The sequence below is a fragment of the Muscardinus avellanarius genome (assembly GCF_963383645.1).
Source record: "Muscardinus avellanarius genome assembly, chromosome: 10".
Taxonomy (NCBI): Eukaryota; Metazoa; Chordata; class Mammalia; order Rodentia; family Gliridae; genus Muscardinus; species Muscardinus avellanarius.
The window spans coordinates 69,548,953-69,574,572 of record NC_137796.1 but is presented as its reverse complement, the minus strand read 5'-3'; the positions used below and the strand labels follow the sequence as shown (position 1 = coordinate 69,574,572).

The 25,620-nt window shown below is 41.2% G+C and overlaps 1 protein-coding gene across 1 annotated transcript; it reads left to right on the top strand.

Annotated features, from left to right (window-relative positions):
- Window positions 1-1,426: 1,426 nt before the first annotated feature.
- On the top strand, window positions 1,427-22,023 carry LOC308268699 (putative protein FAM90A23; the record flags this gene model as incomplete). Its single annotated transcript, XM_080703804.1, has 6 exons — window positions 1,427-1,571; window positions 18,855-18,917; window positions 19,308-19,381; window positions 19,485-19,684; window positions 20,120-20,228; window positions 21,070-22,023. 6 exons carry the CDS (start codon window positions 1,427-1,429, stop codon window positions 22,021-22,023), a joined length of 1,545 nt encoding a protein of 514 aa, XP_080559930.1.
- Between the last annotated feature and the right edge of the window lie 3,597 nt (window positions 22,024-25,620).

Below are 25,620 nucleotides of genomic sequence, written 5' to 3'. Positions count from 1 at the left end.
TGTGGTTTGTATCCCCGTAATTTTGCAGCAGAACTTTGTAGCACTGTCAACTCTAATAATACAATGACATTCCCATTTTACCTATACTTGGCATGAGTATTCACAACTCTGTTCATACACTTCTGATGAGGCTGTTGGATAGGAAGAAAATATTTTGTAAGAAATGAAGAGCTGCGATGGCAAGTGTTACCTACTGTCGGTGTGACTGTCAGGGGGACAACACAGACAAGCAGGAGATGACTGGGGACTTCCCAGAGGGCTCTGATCATTTGATGCTGCTGGAGCCAACAGCTCCCCACTTTCTGCTCTTTCAAATCTTCATTAGCTTTTCCAGGAAACAAGGGACTCCAGATTCCAGTTTCAGAAACATGAGGACATTGTTCTTTCAACTCTTTGCCTTGAAATTAAGAATGCTGGACCTAAGCAGAGACTGACTTTTCTAACCAGGTATTGAGCAGAGAGTATTCCTCTCAGTGATCCAGGAATCGCTATGTATGTGGTGTGTGTGTGTGTGTGTGTGTGTGTGTGTGTGTGTGTGTTTATACTCAGTTTTGCATGCATGTTTGAACCTGTGCATAATACTGGAAGTATTAGTATGGTGTCCCAAAACTCAGCATCAAACTAGTGGTGCCCAGTCTGATAGCTTTCTGCATGGTATAAACAATGAACATCATACATATGTGTTCAGCTTTCTGCTCATGTCTATGGAAGCCAGAAGCTAATTCTTTCAAGAACTGGATGACATGCCAAGCGTAATGGATAGCTCATATACATGTGACTCTGAAAGGCTCACAGCAAGCAGCATCTCAGAGTTTAAAAGGTTTGGAGGGCTCCTGTGTTCTCAACAGCAATTTTGCAGCTATCATCTAAAACATGACCATATATCCTAGGGAAAATATTTGTTTTCATACTGTTGAGGAATCAGTTCATGTGAGGATTGGAACTGTGGATTTCAGGGCATTGCAGAACACAGAAAGAAGGACAGCACATGGGCTCTGCTCCTTCCTTTATGCTGGCCAGAAGCAAGAAGAGTAGAAGCCACGGTAGAGGGGCATATTTGTATTGTCCCCACAGCTCCAACCCCAGGCACCCACCTCCAGCCACGCGCTCTAGCCCTGGTCTCCATCCAGATAAATCCACTACAAAGAATTTATCTACTGCTAAGATTACCACCCTCATGACTCAATAACATTAGCTCCAAACATTAGTTAACTTTTTGAGGACATTGTTTATGTAACTATAAAATTTAGGAACAGTATACATATGTGCATAGGTGGCTATATGTCAGAAACCGCGCTGCTGCATTCAAATAGCGGGAGTTTCTCACAATGCTGAGCCCAGCTCAGAAAATGTTTCTCCCTTAGAGCCAGCTCTGCCCTCAGGTGCCAAGTGCTTCTGCAGGTGTTTCTGGCTAAAAAAGATAGCAATGACTGTGCAGGCCGAGAAGGACTGCCGATGGCTTGAGCCTCACCTGCCCTTGATGGAGATGGAAGTTGTGGGAAGGCATCCCAATGGGACTCTCGTGCCAGTGGAAAGCCTGCCTCCATGTCTCCAGCAGCTCTCGTCCTCAGGTTCTTCTGCAGGGATGTCAGCGGGAAGAAAGGTGGTCCTCCTCCAGAGGTAGTCTGCAAATGGCAGGCCTTCCCATCTTTCCATTTTATTATAGCTCAGGTTTTTTACAGCTCAGGATTACATCTGAACAGCACTACACCGGGCTTGTAAACCTAGTTTCTAAATGCAGCCTGAAAGCTTCGTTCATTTCCTTAGTAGTTTTTTCAAAGATAAAGTGTACTTGTAGTTTGAAATTTAAAAAAGACAATTTCGCTGGGCGTGGTGGCGCAGGCTTGTAATCCCCGCACTTGGTAGGCAGAGACAGGAGGATGGCGCAGCTTCGAAGCCAGCCTTGCTGGCTTAAGAGAAAATGTTTCCAAATAAAAAAATAAAAAATATATAAAATAGATGTAGCACGGAGCTGGGTTCCATTCCCGGTACGAGAGAGAGAGAGAGAGAGAGAGAGAGAGAGAGAGAGAGAGGGAGGGAGGGAGGGAGGGAGGGAGGGAGGGAGAGAAGAGAGAAGAGAGAAGAGAGAAGAGAGAAGAGAGAAGAGAGAAGAGAGAAGAGAGAAGAGAGAAGAGAGAAGAGAGAAGAGAGAAGAGAGAGAGATAGGGAGGTGGGTGCTTGGCTGCCCAAGACTATTATCCTGCCTCACCTCGGGTTTTGTGACAAAATACCTCATCAATGCCAATTAACCAAAACTCTTTATGGAATTTCCTCTAAAAACATCTTCTTCTGCCTTAGAGCACACCATTATTATGATGATTATTTTTTAATACTGCTTAAATAGACATACATTTTGTGTGTGTGGTGCTGGGATAAAACCCAGGGACATTCTACCTCCAAGTTACACCTCTAGTCCTATTTTTTACTCTTTATTTTATGTTGTAGTTGTTGTTTTTTTGTTTTTGTTTTTGTTTTCTTTTTGTTTTTTTGGTGATACTGTTGTTTCTGGAAGCCCTTCTACCTCCGGCCTACATTCCCAGACCTATTTTTTATATTTTTATGTGGAAACAGGGTCTCTTAAGCCAGCAAGGCTGGCTCCAAACCAGTGCGATCCACCTGTCTCCGCCTCCCAAGCACGGGGATTACAAGTGTGCACCACCACTCCTGGCGTTTTTACTTTGTTTTGAAACACGGTCTCACTGAGTGGCAAAGGGCCTCCCTAAGTATCTGAGGCTGCCTGCGCACCACAATCCTCCTGTTCCATTCTCCCCAATGCTGGGATTTCATGGGTGCACCAACAACCCCAGCCTAGACATGTATTTTTTAAAGTAAATTTAAATTATTAAAGTTTTAATCAGAAATCAATGATTTCACTTAATAAATAATTTGATTCTACTTTGCCTTATTAGGCCAAATATTCCTTTCTCCTCTGAGTTTAGAGTGAACAATTCAGGACTTCTGAGGACTTTTTATTGGTAGAGTCAGTTAAAAATAATATAACTGTTGTTACTCACAATTATTGTGAAATATAAAAACAATGAATATGTCAAAATTTAATATATGTTTATAAATGATAATGTTTTTGAAGCTGTCTTTTTAATTAATTAATTAATTTTTTGGTGGTACTGGGTTCCTGGAAACCCTTCTACTTCCGGGCTACGATCCCTGAACTTTTTTTTTTTTTTTTTGAAACAGGGTCTCTTAAACCATCTGGCTGGCTTCGAAGCTGCATGATCCTCCTGACTCACATTCCAAGCACGGGGATTACAAGCATGCGCCACCACACCCAGCCAGCACCCACCTCTCTTTGAACCTGCTGATGGGAGGAACACCCCCGACTGCAGGTTGGTTTTCTCGCCAACTTGTCCTTTAGAGTATCAGTCAGCAAAAAAGTAAGGTGGAGAAAATGGAATGATGAAGTTTTCATTGCTAGAGTGAGGGTCATTCAGAGATATATTCTGCAGCACCCCCATTTTTACTAGAAGATGGAAGAACAGATGTGGAGAATAGGTATTCTTTTTTTTTTTTTCAGGTCTGGGGATGGAACCCAGAGGCATTTGACCTCTGAGCTACACCTCCTGCCCTATTTTTATTCCTTATTTTGAAACAGGGTCGCACTGAGTTGCAGAGGGCCTCACTAAGTAGTAGCTGAGGCTTTCCGCGAACCGCGATCCTCCGGTCTCAGCCTCACGAATGCTGGGATTACAAGTGTGCACCATCACATCCGGCTTCGAGAATAGGTGTTCATATATGGTTGTTTTTTGTTTGAATGGGGCTGGATCCTTGAGCCATATCCATAGTACTTTCCTTTTTATACCCCCAGACTAACTTTAATGTGTTTGTTTTGAAAGAGAGTCTCACTATATTGCTACGAGTTTGCTAGGTTGCTGAGGCTGGTCTCATCCCTGTGGTGCTCCTGACTGTGTTTGCCAAGTCCAGGGTTCCAAATGTGCACAACTGTCCCATCCCTAAGGCCCCGTCCTGCAGAGCCCTGGGAAAGAACACACAAACACCGAGTCTGTTGATGATGCTTCCTCTTTAATGCTTCTTCTTCAATGCGCACAGCAGGCAAATATATATCAGTCTCATAACCCCTCCCTCATCACTGCACCAACCCCAAGCTTCCCACAGCTAGGGCATGCACATTTCTAACCCTCTCATAGGCGGGCTGGTGGTAGCATGAGGCGCTGCATCACTGATCATCCGTAGGGCGCCTGATAGGGTTCACTGCGCAGGCTCAGGGCACCGCCAGCCTCGTGAGCCTCGTGACTTGGCAACATGCCTAGGCGCCATCTTGAGCCACCGCCTCATCCCGGTCTAGCCGAGCGGGCCCCGATATCTCCCCCTTTTTGTTTTATTAAAATTAAGGCTCGGGACCGTGCCTGTCTTAGGTTGTCGAACCTCAAGGATCATTCTTACCCGTCATCGGGAAAGCAATAGCATGATTACTCCCCTGTCATAGCTTGATATGATCCCGGGGATGATCGTACCCGTCTTTGACTACCGATCCAGCATATTGAGCCATACGTGAGGAGATGAGCCAGCTTCAAGGGCAGCCAGAGCTTGCACCAGCATGTGCTGTTGTTGCACAGTTTGTTGTCGAATACGCCTGATATATCCAACCAGGACACAGCATACTACCACCAGCAAAAAATGCCCAGAATGCCACGCCACCCCAGTCTCTTAAGAAGCCCACTGTCCCCTGTATCAGGTCCATCCATTGTTGTACTGAGGCAATCTCCACGTGGGTAGATTTGATCGCGACAATGGACGCTCGAAGTTCTGTCATAGTCTGTTCAAATTTATGGCTCCAATTTCCCAGAAGTATTCTGCCTATCTGTCAGGATAGATTGCCTGCACGGGAAAAATTCTGATGCTGCACAGAGGTTATGCATAATACAGACAATTTTCAAATACATGGTACCATGGCCATCTGTCCCAAGATGTCAACCTGTTCTTGTAATAGGTCCACTCTTTGATTTACCATCATTATGCCTGCTTTAAGCTGCCCATTTATTCGAGCTTGTTATGCTATGGCAGTTGCTGTACTTGAGGATATCGTATTTACAGCAGCAGCCGTATTAATTGATGTTGCTAAGGCCGCAGCAGCAGTTGCTGCTGCAGCCACGGAGGCCATAATTATTGCAATAAGAGCACTCACCCCAAAGTCCCTCCTTTCTCATTTCAAAAGGACTCTTTGACTTTCATAGTAGTAACCTTAGACCCCATGATAAGTCTTGCTTCATCACAATCCGCGAGCTTTCTACTTCGTCGCTAAATCCTGCAAACCTACACAGCGCTGTCCCTTCGTCGCTTACCTGCTAACTTACCCCACAGCGTTCCCGGGTCTCAGCACCACTTGTCCCATCCCTAAGGCCCTGTCCTGCAGAGCCCTGGGAAAGAACACACAAACGCCAAGTCTGTTGATGATGCTTCCTCTTTAATGCTTCTTCTTCAATGCGCACAGCAGGCAAATATATATCAGTCTCATAACCCCTTCCTCATCACTGCACCAACCCCAAGCTTCCCACAGCTAGGGCATGCACATTTCTAACCCTCTCATAGGCGGGCTGGTGGTAGCACGAGGCACTGTGTCACTGATCATCCGTAGGACGCCTGATAGGGCTCACTGCGCAGGCTCAGGGCACCGCCAGCCTCGTGAGCCTCATGACTTGGCAACATGCCTAGGCACCATCTTGAGCCACCGCCCAATCCCAGTCTAGCCGAGCGGGCCCCGACACACAACCACACCCCACTATCATGGTCCATGTAAACTGGAATTGAGGACCCACATACTAACTGAACAAACTCCTGGAATTCTCTTTTATTTCCATCAGTCAACATATGTTGTGCTGAACATCCATCATTTTCTACCCACATTTTCTCATCTCCTCTCTCCCTAAACCCCATTTCTTTAACATTTTTACTCAACCCTCTTCTGATTTGCCTCAACTTTTCCCCTTATGTTTTCCACTGGGGATTACAATGATTGGATTGGATGACATGTGTGAGCACATCCTCCTGGGGCAGTATATAAATCCTAGACAGACAAGGTCTCTCCTTGCTCTTTCCTCCTCCCTCTTGGAAGCTGCAAGTCACCAGTACTGCCTGGTACCCACCACTGAGAACCTGCAGACAGACAGGAGGAGCACAGCACACTCTGCAGGTTGGTTTCATCCCCAATTTGTCTTTCAGATAATGAGTTAGAAATAGAGTGGAGAGCCGAGCGTGGTGGAACACGCTTGTAATTCCGTGTTCTGGAGGCTGAGACCAGAGGATCGCCGATGGTCGCGGACAGCCTCAGATACTTATGGGGCCCTCCACAACGTAGTGAGACCCTGTTTCAAAATAAAGAATAAAAAATAGGGCAGTGAGTATAGCTCAGAGATCAAATGGCTCTAGTTTCCGTCTCGAGACCCAAAAAGAAAGAAAGAAGGAAAGAAAGAAAGAAAGAAAGAAAGAAAGAATGAAAGAAAGAAAGAAAGAAAGAAAAAAAGAAAGAAAATGAAACAGAGTGGAGAAAAATGTGAGGATGGAGTTTTACTTACCGAGCTAAGGATTATTCCATTTCAAATAGCACTTTACTAAGATTAATAAATTAAGTCATCCTTAATTTTAAAAATACAGATATGATTCAAATTTTACATTCTCATTTTCATGATTTGGTAGATGAGCAGAAGGGGATTATGAGTATTTTTATCTTGGGCAATTTTTGCGTGTGTGGTTTTGTCAATAGAGCACAGAAGTTTTGTTTGTACCTACACCCTAGCCTTATTGTTGTTTTTGTTATTGTTGTTATTGTTGTTGTCATAGTTGTTGGTGTTGCTAAGCAGGGTCCTCATAGATTTTTGAGAGCCTAGCTAAAGTCCAGAGCCTGGGCTCGAGCATGTAATCCTTTGTCTCAGCCTGCTATGACCAGAATTGGAAACCTGTGCAATAATGCACAGCTGATTTATTCTGGTAGAAGCAAGGTCTAGCTCTGTTGCCAAGGGTCTCCCTAAATTGCTGAGACTGGCCTAGTTTTTTTTTTTCTAGCTTATTTTCTTTCTCTTTTCCTCTATACTTCTCAGGTGTGGTAGCAGTTTAATACAGATTCTGTAGAATCATTAGGTATCTACAGACGTCAATTTTCATAGGGCAGATATGCACACAAATATTTTCACTTCTTCCACATTTTCTTGTGTACTTTTCTTAAACATAATCCCAGGTGGGTGTGGTAGTGCACACTTGTAATCCCAGCGCTTAGGAGACAGAGACAGGAGGATTGCTCAGGTTCAAAGCAGGCGTGATGGCTTAAGAGACCCTGTTTCCAAATACGAATATAAAATAGGTCTGGGAATTTAGCCCGGAGGTAGAAGGGCTTCCAGGAACCCCAGTACCACCAAGAAAAAACCAAACCATAATCCCATGAAATTCTCTGGAATCAGTTGTTATATCACCTTTCCATATGAAACTTTTTTGTTAGAATCACTTTCAATCCACCCCATTATATGGACAGTGTTTTCAATTTATTTCATTTTATTTTTACTTCTTGTTTTTTGGATTTTTAATTTTTTATTGGTTTATTATAGTTATCCATCTTAATGGGATAGAAGATGGTGGAGACATACATGCACCCAATTAGCCCTTTCCCCTTACACACCTCATTCCCTCCACCACCCTCCTTCCCAGGCTTGGCTTACTGATTGACTCTGATATATTTGTTTAAGTACATCATGTGCTTTAGAGAGTTTCCCTCTCCCATCCTCCGATCCCCTCAGTTCCGTCACCTTATTTGCTCATCTAGAATCTCCTACTCCATCTAAAGATCCTCCTGTTACTCATTTCTCCCTAGCTTTGACATATTAGAAAAAGCATCTGAATTTTTGTGTGTGTGACTACTAATCTCACTTTGTATTCCATCCATTTTTCTGAAATTGATGTATTAGCAGTTTTCTTTATGGCTTAGTAAATTTATATTTTGTACATATGCCACAGTTTTGCAATCTGTTCATGTGTTGATGGAAATCTTGGCTGGTTCCCTAGTTTGGCTATGGTGAATTGTGCAGCTGTGAACATAGATACACATGCATTAGTGTGGTGGTTTGGTTTCCTTTCTTTTGTGTGGATACCCAGAAGTGTATTGCTGGATCAAAGGTTAAGTTCATTTCCATTCTTCTGAGGATCATCCATACAGTATTCAAAGTGGTTGCACCAATTTGCAATCCCACCAACAATGTTTTGGAGTTCTTACTTCTCCACATCATCCTCATCAGAATTTTTTGTTGTTTGTGTTCTCAGTGATTTCCATTCTAGTTGGAGATAGGTGAAGTCCCAAGATAGTTTTTCATTTTGAAGAATCCTAATCTCCATTCAGGTGAAATCCCAAGATAGTTTTTCATTTTGAAGAATCCTAATCTCCATTCAGGTGCTATTTCTGCAAAGTTTTATTTATTATTTTATTTTTTGAAGACTTAAAGGAGTTTTTTTTTTCATTTTCCACCATGAAGAGTTTATTTTTTACTTTTTTATTTTTTATTTGTGTGTGTGTGTGTGTGTGTGATACTAGGGTTCCTGGTAGCCCTCTACCTCCGGGCTACACTCTCAGACATATTTTATTTTTGGAAACAGGGTCTCTTAAGCCAGCACGGCTGGCTTCGAACCTGCACAATCCTCCTGTCTCCACCTCCCAAGCGCGGGGATTACAAGCATGTGCCACCATGCCCGGCATAAGGAGTTTTATTTAAAAGATAAAAATACAGAAGTTAGTTACAGCCCCATGTCATTCAGGAGTGGCATGGGGGGTGTTTTGGTTGAATTCCCGGCTATTTCTTGCATAATTTTTTTCACTGATTTTATTTGCTTAGTTTTTATTGTGGTTATTTCCTCTTTTATCATTATATTTTCTTTACTATTCCTGACTTGGGATTTGGTTTGTTCTTGAAATTCTGAGACCTTGACATGCATTAAGAGTACATTTTTCTAAATGTTCCTACATTATTAAAATGTAAGAACTCATTGGTAAACCAAAGATAAATAAAAAAAAATGAACACCAAAGTGAAAGGAAGAGGTATTATCTATCACACCTGATATCTCCTCTGATGCACATTGACTGTTGTGCCCTAAGGCAAATTCAGGCACCATCTTGAGGGAGGTTCCCCTGGGGAATAAGGCAATTGGATTGGATGACGTGTTTGCGCACATCCTCCTGGGGCAGTATATAAGTCCTGGACAGACCAGGTCTCCTCTACCTCTTTCCTTCTCCATTTTGGAAGCTGCAAGGCTTCCAGTGCTGTCTGGCACCCACCGCTGAACCTGCCAACAGACAGGAGAAGCAGAACACACTTGCAGGTTGGTTTCATTACTAATTTTCTTTCAGATGATCGTTTTAAATAGAAAGTAGAAAATGTAAGGGTGGCCTTTAAATAAACGGGATAAGGATTATTCCGTTTCAAATAGCACTTTACTAGGTATACTACATTAAGTCATCCTAAATTTTAAATATGTAGATACGATTCCAATTTCACATTCTCATTTTCTTGAGCTTATAATTGAGCAGATGTGGATTTTGAATATTTTTATCATGGTCAATTTTTGCTTGTGTGTTTTTGTCAATCGAATACAAGAATTTGTTTGTACCTACAACATATCCTTATGCTTGTTCTTGTTGTTGATGTTGTCTTTAGATGCAGAAATCTGTGTGCCTAGCTAAATTGCTGAGACTGGCCTCGAAACGAATCCTTTGTCTTGGCCTGCAAAGTACTAGGATTAGAAACCATGCCTTCTGTCGTGGTGGCACACGCTCTTAATTCCAGAATTTGGTAGGCTGAGACAGGAGGATTTTGTTTTGAATACAGTCTCAGCTACTACCTACTTAGGCCCTATGTAACTCAGTGAGACCCTTTTTCAAAACAAAGAGTAAGAAATAGAGCTGGGGGGGTATAGCTCAAATTAGAATGCCCCTGGATTCAATTCCCAGTAACAAAAAAATAAGGAAAAAAAGAAAGAAAGAAAGAAAGAAAGAAAGAAAGAAAGAAAGAAAGAAGGAAAGAAAGAAAAAGAAACCTATGTCCTGTGTCAAATTGTACGGCTCATTTTAAATTTTAGAGGCAAGATATTGCTCTGTTGCCAAGGGTCTCCCTAAATAACTGAGGGACTGGCCTACGTTGTAAAAATTTCTTGCTTCTTCTTTTCTTTCTCTTTTGCTGAATAAATTTCAGGTAATTTTATAGTTTAATACGGACTCTGTAGAATCATTTAAGTATTTACAGACATCAGTTTTCATGGGGCATATGCATGCTCAAATATTTCCCCTTTTTCCAGACTTTACTATGTTTAATATTAAATATAATTGCATGAAATTCTCTGGAATCAATTTTTATATCAAATTTCTATATGTAGATTTTTTGTTAGAATCACTTTCAATCCACCCTCATATCTGGAGAATGTTTTCAATTTTTAAATTTTTTTTTGTTTTTTTAAATTTTTATTGGCGCATCATAGTGTTCCATCTTAATGGGATAGAAGATGGTGAAGACATATATGCACTCATCACCCAATTAGCCTTTATCAATTTCTGCCACATTGCCTCCCCCGCCCTCCTTCCATGCTTGACTTACTGATTGACTCTGAAATGTTTAAGTAAATCATGTGCTTTAGAGAGTTTCCCTCCCCCATCCTCTGATCCCCTCAGTTCTGTCACCTTATTTGCTCATCTAGAATCTCTTACTTCTTCTAGAGAACCCTCTGTGACCCATTCTCCCTACTAGCTTTGGGATATTAGAAAAAGCATTTGATTTCTTATTTTTTGTGTATGACTAATCTCACTTTGCATAATGTCCTCCATTCCATCCATTTTTCTGTAAATGATGTAATTGTGTTTTTCTTTATGGCAGAGTAAAATTATACTGTATACATATACCACAGTTTTGTAATCCACTCACCTGTTAATGAACATCTTGGCTGTTTTCCCCATTTGGGCAATGGTGAATTGTGCAGCTGTGAACATAGATACACATGCATTAGTTTGGTGGTTTGGTTTCCTTTCTTTTGGGTGGATACCCAGAGGTGTATTGCTGGATCAAAGGTTAAGTTCGTTTCTATTCTTCTGAAGATCCTCCATACAGTATTCCAAAGTGGTTGCACCAATTTGCAATCCCACCAACAATGTTTTGGAGTTCTCACTTCTCCACATCATCCTCACCAGCAATTTTTGTTGTTTGTGTTTTGAATGATTTCCATTCTAGTTGGAGTTAGGTGAAATCCCAGGGTAGTTTTTTCTTTGCAGAAACCTAATCTCCATTCCAATGTGCTATTTCTTGCAGAGTTTTTTTTTAATTTTTTTGAATATTTAAAGGAGCTTATTTAAAAGATAGAAATACAGAATTTAGTTATAGCACCATGTCATTCAGGAGTGGCATGGGGGTGTTTTGGTTTCACGGCTATTTCTTGCATAATTTTTTCACTGATTTTATTCGTTTCATTTTTATTGTGGTTATTTCCTCTTTTATCATTAAATTTTCTTTCCCACTATTGACTTGGGGTCTGGTTTGTTCTTGCATTTCTGAGACCTTGACATGCATTAAGAGTACATTTTCCTAAATGTTCCTACATTATTAAAATGTAAGAACTCATTGATAAACCTAAGATAAATAAAAACAAACGAACACCAAAATGAAGGAAAGAGGTATTAACTATCACACCTGATATCTCCTCTGATGCACATTGACTGTTGTGCCCTAAGGCAAATGCAGGCACCATCTTGAGGGAGGTTCCCCTGGGGATTAAGGTAATGGGATTGGATGACGTGTTTGCGCACATCCTCCTGGGGCAGTATATAAATCCTGAACAGACCAGGTCTCCTCTTGCTCTTTCCTTCTCCATTTTGGACGCTGTAAGGGTTCCAGTGCTGTTTGGCACCCACCACTGAACCTGCCAACAGAAGGAGGAGCAGAACACACTTGCAGGTTGGTTTCATTACCAATTTGTCTTTCAGATGATCAGTTAGAAATAGAGTGGAGAAAAATGTAAGGCTGAACTTTTAATTAACGGGATAAGGATTATTCCATTTCAAATAGCACTTTATTGAGTATAATAAATTAAGTCATCCTAAATTTTAAATATGTAGATACGATTTCAATTTCACATTATCATTTTCTTGAGTTTATAGATTAGAAGGTGTGGATTATAAATATTTATCATAGTCAATTTTGGTGTGTGTATTTTTGTCAATTGAACACAAGATTTTCTGTTTGTTCCTAAAACATATCCTTATGTTTGTTGTACGTGGTGGTGGTGGTTTTGTTGTTTTTGTTTTTAAACAGGAATCTGTGTGCCTAGCTAAATTGCTGAGACTGGCCTCAAAACTGCAATCTAGGTCACGGACTGCAAATTACCCTGATTAGAAAGTCTTGTACTCCAATGTGATTGATATATGACTACAATGCACCAATTTAAAAAATAAATTAATTAAAAAAAAATAAATAAAACTCATGAGGTACATAAACAAATGTATCAAAGATAATCACCAAATAAGCATGGGATCGAGGAAGGGGGAGGGAATGGGATGGGGATTGGATTAGGACCAATTGAATGATGTGTGCTTTTATATCCTCTCAACTCTTGTATTCCAATGTCATGTATGATTACAATGCACCAATAAAAAATTTAAAAATAAATAAAAAAAAAATAGTAAAAAAAAAAAAAAAAAAAAAAAAAAGAAACCTGTGTCATCTGGTCTGGTGGCACATGCTTGTAATTCCACATTTGGTAGGCTGAGACAGGAGGATCATGGTTTGGAAACCGTCTCAGCTACTACCTACTTAGGCCCATTGCAACTCAGTGAGACCCTTTTTCAAAATAAAGAATTAGAAAAAGGGCTGGGGGTGTAGCTCGAATTAGAATGCCCTGGGTTCCATCACCAATACCGTAAAAAAAAAAAAATATGGAAGAATGCCGGGCGTGGTGGCGCACGCTTGTAATCCCCGTGCTTGGTAGGCAGAGACAGGAGGATCGCGCAGGTTTGAAGCCAGCCGCGCGTGCTGGCTTGGGAGACCCTGTTTCCAAATAAAAATGTAAAAATAGGTCTGGGAGTGTAGCCCGGAGGTAGAAGGGCTTCCAGGAACCCCAGTACCACCAAAAAAATATATATATATGGAAGAAAAAAGAGAAAGAAAGAAAGAAACCTTGCCAAATGTATGGCTCATTTTTTCTTTTTTAGGCTAGTTTTGGCCCTGTTGCCAAGGGTCTCCCTACATAACTGAGACGGGCCTACTTTTAAAGAATTTCTTTCTTTTTCTTTTCTTTCTATTTTGCTGTATACATTTCAGAATTTTTTGCAGTTTAATATGGACTTTGTAGAATCATTTAAGTATTTATGGACATCAATTTTGGTAGGGCATATGTGTGCTCAAATATTTCCACTTTTTCAGATTTTTGTTTACTCTTATTATATATAACTTCATGAAATTCTCCAGAATCAACTATATCAACTTTATCAACTATATCAACTTTCCATATGTAAATTTTTGTTAGAATCATTTTCAATCCAACCTCATATCTGAACAATGCTTCCAATTTTTTGCGGTTTTATTTTTCCTATTATATTTTTAAATTTTTATTGGTGCATTATAGCCTTCCATCTTAATGGGATAGTAGATGATGGAGACATACATTCACTCATCACCTAATTCGCCCTTATCAATTTCTGCCCCGTTCCCTCCCCTGCCCTCCTTCCCAGGCTTGGCTTACTGATTGACTTTGATGTTTGTTTCAGTACATCACATGCTTTAGACTTTCCCTCTCCCATCCTCCGATCCACTCAGTTCGGCACCTTATTTGCTCATCTAGAATATCCTTCTTCCTCTAGAGATCCTCCTGTTGCCCATTTCTCGCTAGCTTTGGCATATTAGAAAAAGCATCTGATTTCTTATTTTTCTGACTGACTTATCTCACTTTGCATAATGGCCTCCATTCCAACCATTTTCCTGTGAATGATGCAAATGTGTTTTTCTTTATGGCAGAGTAAAATTATATTTTGTACATATGCCACAGTTTGTAATCCATTTATCTGTTGATGGATATCTTGGCTGGTTCCATACGTGGGCAATGATGAATTGTGCAGCTATGAACATAGATATATATGCATTAGTTGGTGGTTTTATTTCCTTTTTTGGGTTGTTACTCAAAAATGCTCTTGCTGGATTACACTGAAAGTTCGTGTTCGTTCCCAGTCTTCTGAAGATCTTCCAGTTTTTCAAAGTGGTTGCACTAATTTGCCATCCCATCAACAAGGTTTTAGAGTTTCCACTTCTTCACTTCCTCACCAGCACTTGTTGTCGTTTGTGTTTGAATGATTTTCATTCTAGTTGGAGTTAGGTGAAATCCCAGGATAGTTTTTCCTTTTGACGAAACCTGATCTCCTTTCCACTGTGCTATTTCTAGCTATATTTTTTTCACTGATTTTGTTCATTTAGTTTTCATTGTGGTTATTTCTTCAATTATCATTATATTTTCTTTCCTACTACTGATTTTGAGTTTGGTTTGTTCTTACATTTTAAGACCTTGACATGCATTAAAAGTACATTTTAAAAAATGTCCCTACTTTCTTAAAATGTATGAACTCATTGCTAAACCGAATATAAATAAAAACAAATGGACACAAAAGTGTAGGGAAGAAGAATAAACAGGCACACCTGATATATCCACCGAGGCACAGTGACCGTTGTGCCCTAAGGCAAATTCAGGCACCATCTTGAGGGAGGTTCCCCTGGGGATTAAGATAATTGGATTGGATGACGTGTTTGTGCACATCCTCCCGGGGCAGTATATAAGTCCTGGACAGACAAGGTCTCCTCTTGCTCTTTCCTTCTCCTTCTTGGGAGCTGCAAGGCTTCCAGTGCTGTCTGGCACTCACCACTGAGAACCTGTGGACAGACAGGAGGAGCACAGCACCCTTGCAGGTTTGTTTCATTACCGATTTGTCTTTTAGATGATCAGTTAGAAATAGAGTGGAGAGAAATGTAATGATGGAGGTTTTTTTTTTTTTTTTTAACCAGGATAAGGATTATTCCATTTCAAACTGCACTTTACAGAGAAAAATTAGTTAAGTCTTCCTATATTTCAAATATCTAAATAGGATTCAAATTTCACATTCTCATTTTCATGAGCTGGTAGATGAGCACATGTGGATTATAAGTATTTTTTATCATGGTCAATTTTTGTGTGTGTGGATTTGAACACAAGAAATTCTGTTTGTACCTACACCCTATCTTTATTTTTGTTGTTGTGTATAAGTAGTATTCTGATTGTGTGTCGAACTAAATGGCTGAGACTGGCTTTGAACCTGTAATTCTTTGTCTCACCCTACCAATTACCAGCATTACAAATCTTTGTTATCAGGCGGGGTGTTACACACTGGTCATTTCAGCATTTGGGAGGCTGAGACAGGAGGATCACGGTTTGAAGACAGCCTCAGCTACTACTTAGGCCCTTTGCAACACAGTGAGACCCTTTTTCAAAATATAGAATAAAAAATAGGTCTGGGGATGTAGCTCAAAGTTGAAAGCCCCTGGGTTCCATCCCTACTACTGCGAAAGAAGGAAAGAAAGGAAGGAAGAAAGAAAGACAAGAAAAGAAACCCATGTCAAATTGTACAGTTCATTTTTTCTTTTAGAAGCAAGGTCTTGCTCTGTTGTTAAGGGTCTCATTAATTGCTGTGACTGGCCTACTTTTTTAAATTTCTTGCATCCTTTTTCTTTCCATTTTGATGTATACCTGTCAGGTTGTGCCAACAATGTAATACAGACTGTGTAAAATCACTTAAGTATCTTCTGATGTCAGTTTTTGTAGGGCACATGTGTGCACAAATATTTACCTACTTCCAGATTTTTCTGTTTTTGTTTGTTTGTTTGTTTGTTTGTTTGTTTGTTTTTGTGGTGGTGACGATGGAACCTAGGGGCATTCTACCTCTGAATCCCCCCCCGCCCCCGCTGCCCTGTTTTTAATCTTTATTTTGAAACCAGGTCTCACTAGTTGCAGAGGCCTCACTCAGTAGCTTAGGCTGTCCTTGAACCGCGATCTCCGGTCTCAGCTCCCAAATGCTGGGATTACAAGCGTGTGCCACCATGCCCAGCTTATATCACCTTTTGATATGTAATTTTTTTTGTGAGAATCACTTTATATCCACCACCATATCTGGAAAATATTTTCAATTTCATTTTACCTTCTTTTTATTTTTTATTTGTTGTTGTTGTTTTGTGATACTCGGAGTGGAACATCCGGGCTTTTCTACCTCTAGGCTGAACTCCCAGACCTGTTTTATACTTTATTTAGAAACAGGGTCTTGATAAGTTGCTGAAAGCCTCACTACGTAGTTGAGGCTGGCTTTGAACCTGTGTGACCCTCCTGTCTCAACCTCAGGAGCACTGGGATAGCTGCGTAAGCTACACGCCCTCCTCTCTTTGTTTTTCTTTGAAAAAAAACTAATAAAACCTGTGTGCTATTTCTAACATGAGTTTTTCACTGATTTTGTCACTTAGTTTATATTGTGGTTATTTCTTCTCTTCTCTTAATATTTGCATTTCTACTACTGATTTGTGATTTGGTTGGTTCTTGCATTTCTAGGACCTTAACATGCATTATGAGTTCATTTTCTGACTGTTCCTACTTTCTTAAAATGTAAGCACTCAGCCGGGCGTGGTGGCGCACGCTTGTAATCCCCGCGCTTGGGAGGCAGAGACAGGAGGATCGTGCAGGTTCGAAGCCAGCCGCGGGCACTAGCTTAGGAGACCCTGTTTCCAAATAAAAATGTAGAAATAGGTCAGGGAGTGTAGCCCGGAGGTAGAAGGGCTTCCGGGAACCCCAGTACCACCAAATATATATATATATATATATATATATATATATATATATATATATATATATATGCACTCATTGCTAAAACCTTCAGTCAGTGTGCTTTCTATGTATCCCACAGGTGTTTGCAATCTGCTTTTCCATTTTCAGTAGACTAAGCTATTTTACATTTCTCTGGATGCCTTTTTCAATACTCCCTTGTTTCGTAAGTCAGTGTCTGTCACTCTGCATGTCTGTTGGTAACTTCGTTAGTGTCCATGTTATTGATTGCTAGTTTCCTTTCATTTCAATCAGAAAACATGCGGCTCTTATGTCAATGTCTTGTATACGTCATGACATTTCTTGTGTACTATTATAATAATGATTATTTGATACCTCCACACTTGATTCACTGATTTAGGTTCAAATATTCTGCTTAAATTTTAATTAGTGATGAGTTAAATTGTGCCATGCTAATGATAATGCATGGTTTGGGTACATTTCGTTTTCATAGGAAAGCATCAGTTCTCATTTGAGTAAAAAATAGCTTGTCCGAGTGAACTGACCATAGAAAGCAGCCTCCTTCACTGTCCAAAGTAGCAAGTAAAAATAAGAACAGGGAGCCAGGTGTGCTACCACAGATTTAGAATCCCAGTGCTTGAGAGACTGAGTCGGGAAGACCACAGATTCCAGATCATACTCAACAAGCTATGAGACTCCCATCAACCTAGATAGACCTTTTTTTGGTTTTTGCTTTCTTTTGTTTTGTTTTGTTTTGTTTTGTTTTGTTTTGTTTTTTGATGATACTGGGGTTCCTGGAAACCCTTCTACCTCCAGGCTACACTCCTAGACCTATTTTATTTTAATTTTAATTTAATTTTATTTTATTTTATTTTATTTTATTTTATTTTATTTTTTGGTTCTACTGGGGTTTATGGAAGCCCTTCTACCCCCGGGCTACACTCCCAGACCTTTTTTTTTTTTTTTTTTGTCTTTTTATTTGGAAACAGGGTCTCTTAAGCCAGTGCGGCTGGCTTCGAACCTGCACGATCCTTCTATCTCTGCATCCCAAGCGCGGGGCTACAAGCCTGCGCCACCACGCCCGGCTTATTTTATTTTATTTGGAAGTACTGGGGTTCCTAGAAGCCCTTTTACCTCCATGCTACACTCCCAGACCTATTTTAAACTTTTTTTTTAATTTGGAACGGTCTCTTAAGCCAACACGGCAGGCATCGAACCTGCCCAATCTGCCTGTCTTCGCCTCCCAAGCGGGGGATTACCAGGGTGCTCCATCACACCATGCCCATTATATATATATATATTTTTTTTTTTCATTTGGAAACATGGTATCTTAAGCCAATGGGTCTGAATTCAAACCAGCATAATCCTCCCGTCTCTGCCTCCCAAACTCAGAGATTGCAACCTTGCCCGACCATGCCCAGTTAAATAGACCGTTTTATCTAAAAAAATAAAAAATAAAAAATAGGACTGAGGCTGTAGCAAAGAGGTAGAATGCCCAAAAATACTATAAAAGAAAGAAAGAAGGAAAGAAAGAAAGAAAGAAAGAAAGAAAGAAAGAAAGAAAGAAAGAAAGAAAGAAAGAAGAAAGAGGCAGGGAGGGAGGGAGGGAGGGAGAGAGGATGAATAAAAGAACCACACCGTATTCCTGATTTTCAAACATATGGAAAAGTACATTACATAGACTAGTATTTTAGGAACTATTTTTGTGTAAGTCTTGGAATATCCTGTCTGTCTCTCTCCTCTTATACATTGGAGGGACATGTTTCCTTAGTATGATTCACTCAGGATAGAAATTGAAATTGACCATTCACAGATGTTATATCCATCTCTAGAAGATAACTGTTCCAGGAAATAGAGAGAATCATATTTCCATGGCACATCCCACTGTGGGAATCTGATTTGCAAAGTGGTTCATCCTGCCCTTCAAAACCACATGGGACAGAAATTGAATGAAGGTTGATCATTTCTGTTTATGTTTCATAGAGTTTTCCTTTCTTTTTCTCTTTTTGTGGTTATTCAGGAACTTCAACATTCGACACTAGACGAAGACCACCTGACCCTGAAGAGATGATGCGGGGAGCAGGTCAGTGTGCACGGCCTCTGCATGAGAAATGCACTCCAACCCAGAACATGAAGCAATGGCAGAGAGGACCAGCGCGGCCCAGGATCCCAGCACCAGAGGAGGAGGATCCCAGGGTAGGTGGAGTCTAGCTCTGTGCATTACCAGAGGGCAACAGGGGTCACAGGGAGTGGACTGGGTCACAGAACCTTATGGACAAATGACTAAGCACCCTCTCCCATTTCACTAAGGTCTGCCTTAGGAACTTCTCGTCAGCCTGAGTGGTCTCTCAGGTCCTGGAGAAACAATGTCACGTCAAATCACTGACCTGAGAGGAAGGCTGTGTGCTATTACCAAAATGGCCTTCATTGTCCTAAAGTTTATGGCCTCTTAAGCTTCTTCTCATTCCCCTAGGTAACCTGTACTTGGCCATCCTATTTGTCCTAAATATCCTACTCTTTAATGGATCAAAACTCCTTGCTACTTTTGTAAATATAGTTTTGAAAAAGAATTGAAAATGTACCATTGTGTTAATACTTGGAAGCTTGTCACACCGTTCCAAAATGAACACCTCTCCTTTGTGACCCACAGGTGAAGTGCAAGGACTGTGGTGCCTTTGGCCACAGAGCAAGAAGCAAGAGATGCCCCATGAAGTGCTGGGATGGGGCACTGGCTCCACGACCTTTGTGTCCTCCTAAGGGGAAAGAGAACCAGACACCTTGGAAGCCTCAGATTCTCCAGAAGCCAGGGCCCTTGGACCAGGCTGAGGGACAGAAGGAGCAGAGAGAAAGGTGAGCAGTGGGAAGGTGGTAACCAGCCCTGGAGCGCTGAAACCCAAGCTGTTGCTACCTGCCCATGTGTATTATGTTTACAGCCACCTTCAGCCATTGACAGGGATACTGGGGAGAAGACGTCAAATACTGCACATCCCTCAGGGACACACCCACTAGTCATTCCTCTTAAGTCCAAACACTATAGGGGATGAGTCAGGAGACATCCAGGAACATGGCACATGCCAGGCAGAAAAGCAGTGGGGCCCATAGGTAACTCCCTGTTGGAAATGAGAGAGCTGCCTGGTGTTAGATAGAGTTTGCCATGAGGGAAGACACAGACTTAGCAACAGTCAGAGCTCCTCAGGATGTGTCTCACACCAGACCCCAATGGGACTGGGCCCTGGTTGGGATGGGAAGGTGGGATGTCTCCACTGAACATTGTTTGTTCTGCAGGCCAGAAGAGCAGCAGAGGAAGAATCCACTCGGGAATATTTCAGGAGGTTTCCACCAGAGGCAGAAGCACACCTGGAAGGATGAGACAGAGACCTGTGATTACCTGAGAGTGAGTTCCTCTCCATGGGTTGATATCTTTATCTGGGTCGCTCTTACCTACTTCCCTTCCTTGTCCCTTCTATAGCAGACATTTCTCATTATTCCATTGTAGACAATATGAGTGAGGTGACTGTATTCTTGCAGTATTTCCAGCTCTGTGGAGGGCTACTGTCATGCCTCTGAAAATTACTGTGATTACAACATCTGAGTTTGAGTTTTTCCAGCGATCTTCAAGGTAGAAGCACAAATACAGTAACATTTATACAAAAAGAGACAAGTCTTCCACGTTGTCTGTCAAATTTATCAGCCAGCCGTGCATGGTGTCACATGCCTGTGATTCCAGTACTTGTGAGGCTGAGACAGGAGGATGGTAGGTCTGAGGACAGCCTAAGTAAGACGCTCAGAAACCTAAGTTGAGATTGCTGCCTCCATATAAAAATAAATAGGGCTGAGTGTGGATCTCAGAGTAAGAATGTCCCTGGTTTGAATATTTAGTGTCTCAGAAAAAGAATTCTTTTAATCAGCCCTTGTATTGCACTGAAACTACATGGATCTATTTAACTCACAGAATATATGTGGAAAACCACGTTCCATCCTCCTTATCAGTATATCTTCCACTACAGCAAGAAATGTATCAGATGAATATTGCCCTTATTTTTTCCTGATCACCACTGAGATTCAGGACCTGGTCATATTTAAAATGTCACTTTGTAATTATTTTACTGTAAAATTTCATGTTCTATGCTCCATGTCTAGTTTGATTGACTTTCTATTTCATTATGTTTATAAAAACATTGAGAATTGTCTGTTTTAATACTAATAGATATTCTCTGTGTTGCCTCTTCCTGCAGCGTCCATGTCGGCCAATGCCCGTCCACACAACCAGGAAGACATTTGTCCTAGAACCTGTACTTACAAGTCAGCCCCCTGTCAAGAATACTAATGTGAGACGCATCTGCCTTGCTGTGCCACCCATCAAAAGAACTGAACGGGTCAACAACTCACTCCTTGGGCAAAATAAAGTCCAGGAAATGCCTGTCACAGGCACCTGCCAGCCAATATTTATGCCCAATGGCCAGAGCCCAGCCTTCCATGAAAAACCCACATACCAAAACCCAGAGGATGGCTCCTTCAAGGTTCCCCAGGCTTTTTTCAAGTCCCAGGGCATGGGCCAGGGGCTGAAGTCTGTGGCACATCTCAAGGAACCTGATGTGTCTCCAGAGCCGAGCCTGCAGCCTGCAGCTCATACAAAGGGTTATGGCTCCAGTGTCAGTGTCAGGGCCCCAGGCAAGAGATCTGCCCAGGTCCCCATCCACACCTGCCAGAGTTCTCCAAAGAAACCCAGGCCCAGCCCTTTGCAGATCCCCCAGGGGAGCACTGGCAGGCCTGGCTTGGGGACTCTCCTGAATGCACAGCTTCTGCCAGGTGCAAAAGGGCCTAGTCCTAAGGAATCACACCAAATGACCAGCACAACAGCAGCTCAGGGGTCCAGCATTGAAGCAATGCCTGCCGATGCCAGAGATCACCTCAGCACCAGCCAGCCCTGCAGGCAGGCCCATTCCCCACAGTCCAGCTCTGCTCCATCACAGCCTCTCAAGATGATCTTCAAGAGGTTGCACAATGACTGTTGGAGCTCCCAGGTGCTGACAGCTACTTCCTCCCATCCACCTGAGGAGCCAAACCCTGCCACCACCGGGCCTTCCCTGTTAGAGAAGTCTGAGGGTCATGGCTCCCAGATGCCCCGGAGTGTCCTCTATGAGGATCTTCAGGTCTCCTCCTCCTCTGAGGAGAGTGATGGGGAGTGACACACTGCCTGGGAGGAAGGCACAGCCTCCAGCCCAGGGGACTTGGAGGGAAGGCTGTGTTGGGGAGGCACACAGGCAGGGAAGGGATGGGCCTGGGACAGGAGCTTCCTCAGCTGGGGATGTGTCCAAAGGGCTGGGGACAGACACACAGGCACTGCTTCTTTAAATTGTGTAGCATATTTTGTATTATTAAATGGAAATGGTTGATCTGTCATAGATAGCATTTTATATGAATTATGTTTCTATAAAACTTAGGTTATATTTGAGCATATATATAGTCATATTATATGTAGTCATATGTAGTTATATGTATAGTTATTGTATAAGTGAAAAGTGCAGTTAACTTATTTTGTTCTAATGATTGAATTTGGGGCAATACTGTGATCTCAGGGGCCTGCCTCTTTTCTGTAATGTCCGAACCTGAAGAGGGAGCTCTTGACTAAAGTACATCATTGCAAACCACTGTGGAGAAAGCGCCCTTTTCCTGTGCATTATGATTAAAGAAACTATAAAGGGGTTTCTTTAGTATGTCTCAATTTAATAAAAATTTTAAGTGTACTATGTGTTGTCCTTTTTTGATGACTGAGCTACACATATTCCTTTCAAATTTGTCTTCTAGCCAAACCTCATTTGATGTCTATGGGTTATCTGAATCACATCAATATGGTGGCGCATGCTTATAATCCCAGCATTAGTAGGCTGAAACAGGACCGCGGTTTCATGCCCAGCCTCAGCTATTTAGTGAGGTTCTTTGCATCTCAGGCCCTATTTTAAAATATAGATTAAAAATGGGGATGGGGGTATAGCTTGAAGGTAGAATGACACTGGGTTTTATCCCCAGTAACTCAAAAAAAAGCAAGAAATTATAAAAATTTTTCTTCCCCTTACTACTATTTATTTCAAGTATTTTTGTTTGGAATTATGTTGATTTTAGGTAATATGTAATTTTATTTAAACAATATGAGTTTGACTGATATAAACCACAACATGTCAAACGCTTGTCAACATGTTAAACACATAAGTGTAAACTCTGGAATTACTTATTGTTGGTGGCTTGTTCTGAAGAGTCCCTCGAGTTGTCCAAGGGGAGCAAAACGGAAGAAGGGGCTGGAAGTTAAGGAGCACAAATACAGGAGAGTTCTGAAAGTTTGAGGGGCATAAGGACTCCCCCTAGAACTTGACTACATTCGATGGTTCTTTCTTCCCATGTCAGCTAGTGTGTTTACAGGTAAGATCTGTGTTTGAAGACTTCTTGCATTCTGTCACAGGTTATGTTAGAACATCTATGAAAAATCACTGATTGGAACATTTCCACCAAGGGTTCCTGCATATAGCTTCTCTTCCATAAGTTTGTGCACGTCACCTTGGTGTAAGAATATCTTAGGTGTCTTCTGCACAGATTAGACCAAGTATTCTCTCTATGATGGGTCTTCATGTTTAAATATTATAGAAATCATAGATGACTCAATATTCATTATAGTTGTGATGCCTCATTGTCTTTGGTCATAATTTTCACCAAGAGGAGTTAGGGTTGTTTCCAGTATGTTCTGTGGAACTGCAGAGCATTATGAAAAGAATTTCTACAGTCATGACTTTGTTATTATTTATCTGCAGTTTGCATTCTCTGGGGCTGTCTAAGGTGTTCAGATGGACTGAAGTTTTTCCCAGCCACATATCCTTTATTTTATTTTACTACAGTGTATTAAATCATAAGGCTTCTCTCCAGGGTATGTTGCTTGATGTTGCCTAAAGCCAGAATACAGGAGAAGGCTTTCCCTCAGTACACTGAAGGTATTCATAAAGTGTGTATGCAGTACGCGTTCTCTGATGATTCTTAAAGCTAGAGGAATCAATGAAGGCTTTCCCACACTGGTGACGTTCATCAAGTTTCTCTCCAATATGTGTTTCCTGATGTCTGTTAAGGGTAGAATATCTGCTGAAGGTCTTCCCACACTGATGGCATTAAAATGTTTCTCACGAGTGTGTGTTTTCTCATGCTGCTTAAGGGTATCAAATTGGCTGAAGGTTTTCCCACAGGAATGACATTCATAAAGTTTCTCTCTAGTGTGTGATCTCTGATGCTTCAATGAAGAAGATACAATGAAGGCTTTCCCACACTGATGGCATTCATAAGGCTTCTCCCCAGTGTGTGTTCTCTGATGGTACTTAATTCTCGAATATTCACTAAACGCTTTCCCACACTGATGGCATTCATAAGGCTTCTCTCCAATGTGTCTCCTCTGATGGTACCTAAGGTGAGAAGATGTACTGAAGGCTTTCCCACACTGATACAATGAAGGCTTTCCCACACTGATGGCGTTCATAAGGCTTCTCTCCTGTGTGTGTTCTATGATGGCACTTAAGGCTAGAATATAAACTGAAGGTTTTCCCACACTGATGGCATTCATAAGGCTTTTCCCCACTACGTGATCTCTGATGCCTCTTAAGGCTAAAATATACACTGAAAGCTTTCCCACACTGATGGCGTTCATAAGGCTTCTCTCCATTATGTGTTCTCTCATGTATCTTAAGGCTAAGAGAAAAACTGAAGGCTTTTCCACACTGATGGCACTCATAAGCTTTCTGTCCACTGTGTGTTATCTCATGTTGCTTAAGGCTAGAAGATCCACTGGTGGCTTTCCCACTCTGAGGCCTTCCATAACTTTTCTTTCCAGTGTGTGTTCTCTAATGCTGCTTAAGGCGAGAATCTGTGATAAAGGCTTTTCTACACTGATGGCACTCACAAGGTTTTTCTCCAGTGTCTGCTCTCTCATGCAGCCTAAGGTTAACAGATTGAGTGGAGGCTTTCCCAAACAAATGGCATATGTCTGATTTTTCTGCAGTATGTGTTGGAATATGCTTCCTAAGGTCAGAGGAATGAATGAAGGTTTTCTCACATAGATGGCATGCATATCGCATATCTGCAGAGTCAATAATCTCTTGATATCTACCTTTTGATTCATTCATGTGGAAATTGTCATCTGATTTTCCAAAATTATATCCTATTTGATATAAAAAGGAGAGTAGATTTTGAGTTATATACTAAAAATATTTATTATTGTCAAGTTCATTGGAGGTTAATGAGGAAAACAAGGAGAAATCAGAGAGTCAGTTTAGAAATTGTGTATAAAAGAGAAAACATTGAAGTGCATCTATAGAGTAGGATAAAATATTGAAGACCACATTTTACTCTTTAAAGCACACCATGAACTTATTCATATCGTAGTCAACCACTAAGCCAACCATGGGAGGGAGGGATAGGGAGGGACTGGGGTGGGAACTGGGTGGGAGCTGACTGGGTGATGTGTGCATTTATGTCTACACAAGTTTTTCACCCCATTATGATGTTTAAATACAATGCAAAATAAAAAAAATTAAAAATGATTTAAAATAAAGTATAAAGAAATAAATTTATTTCATGTAATTCTATATTATGTGAAAGCACCAGTGCAGATGTTGGAATGGAATTATGATGTGATATTCAACATATTGGTAAAATAAAGTACTATGCATTGTTTTTATTTCTTTTTTGAGGACTCACCAAGGAAAATTAAGTGGTTGATGATTTCTTCCTTCACATCTCGGTAGAGCTTTCTC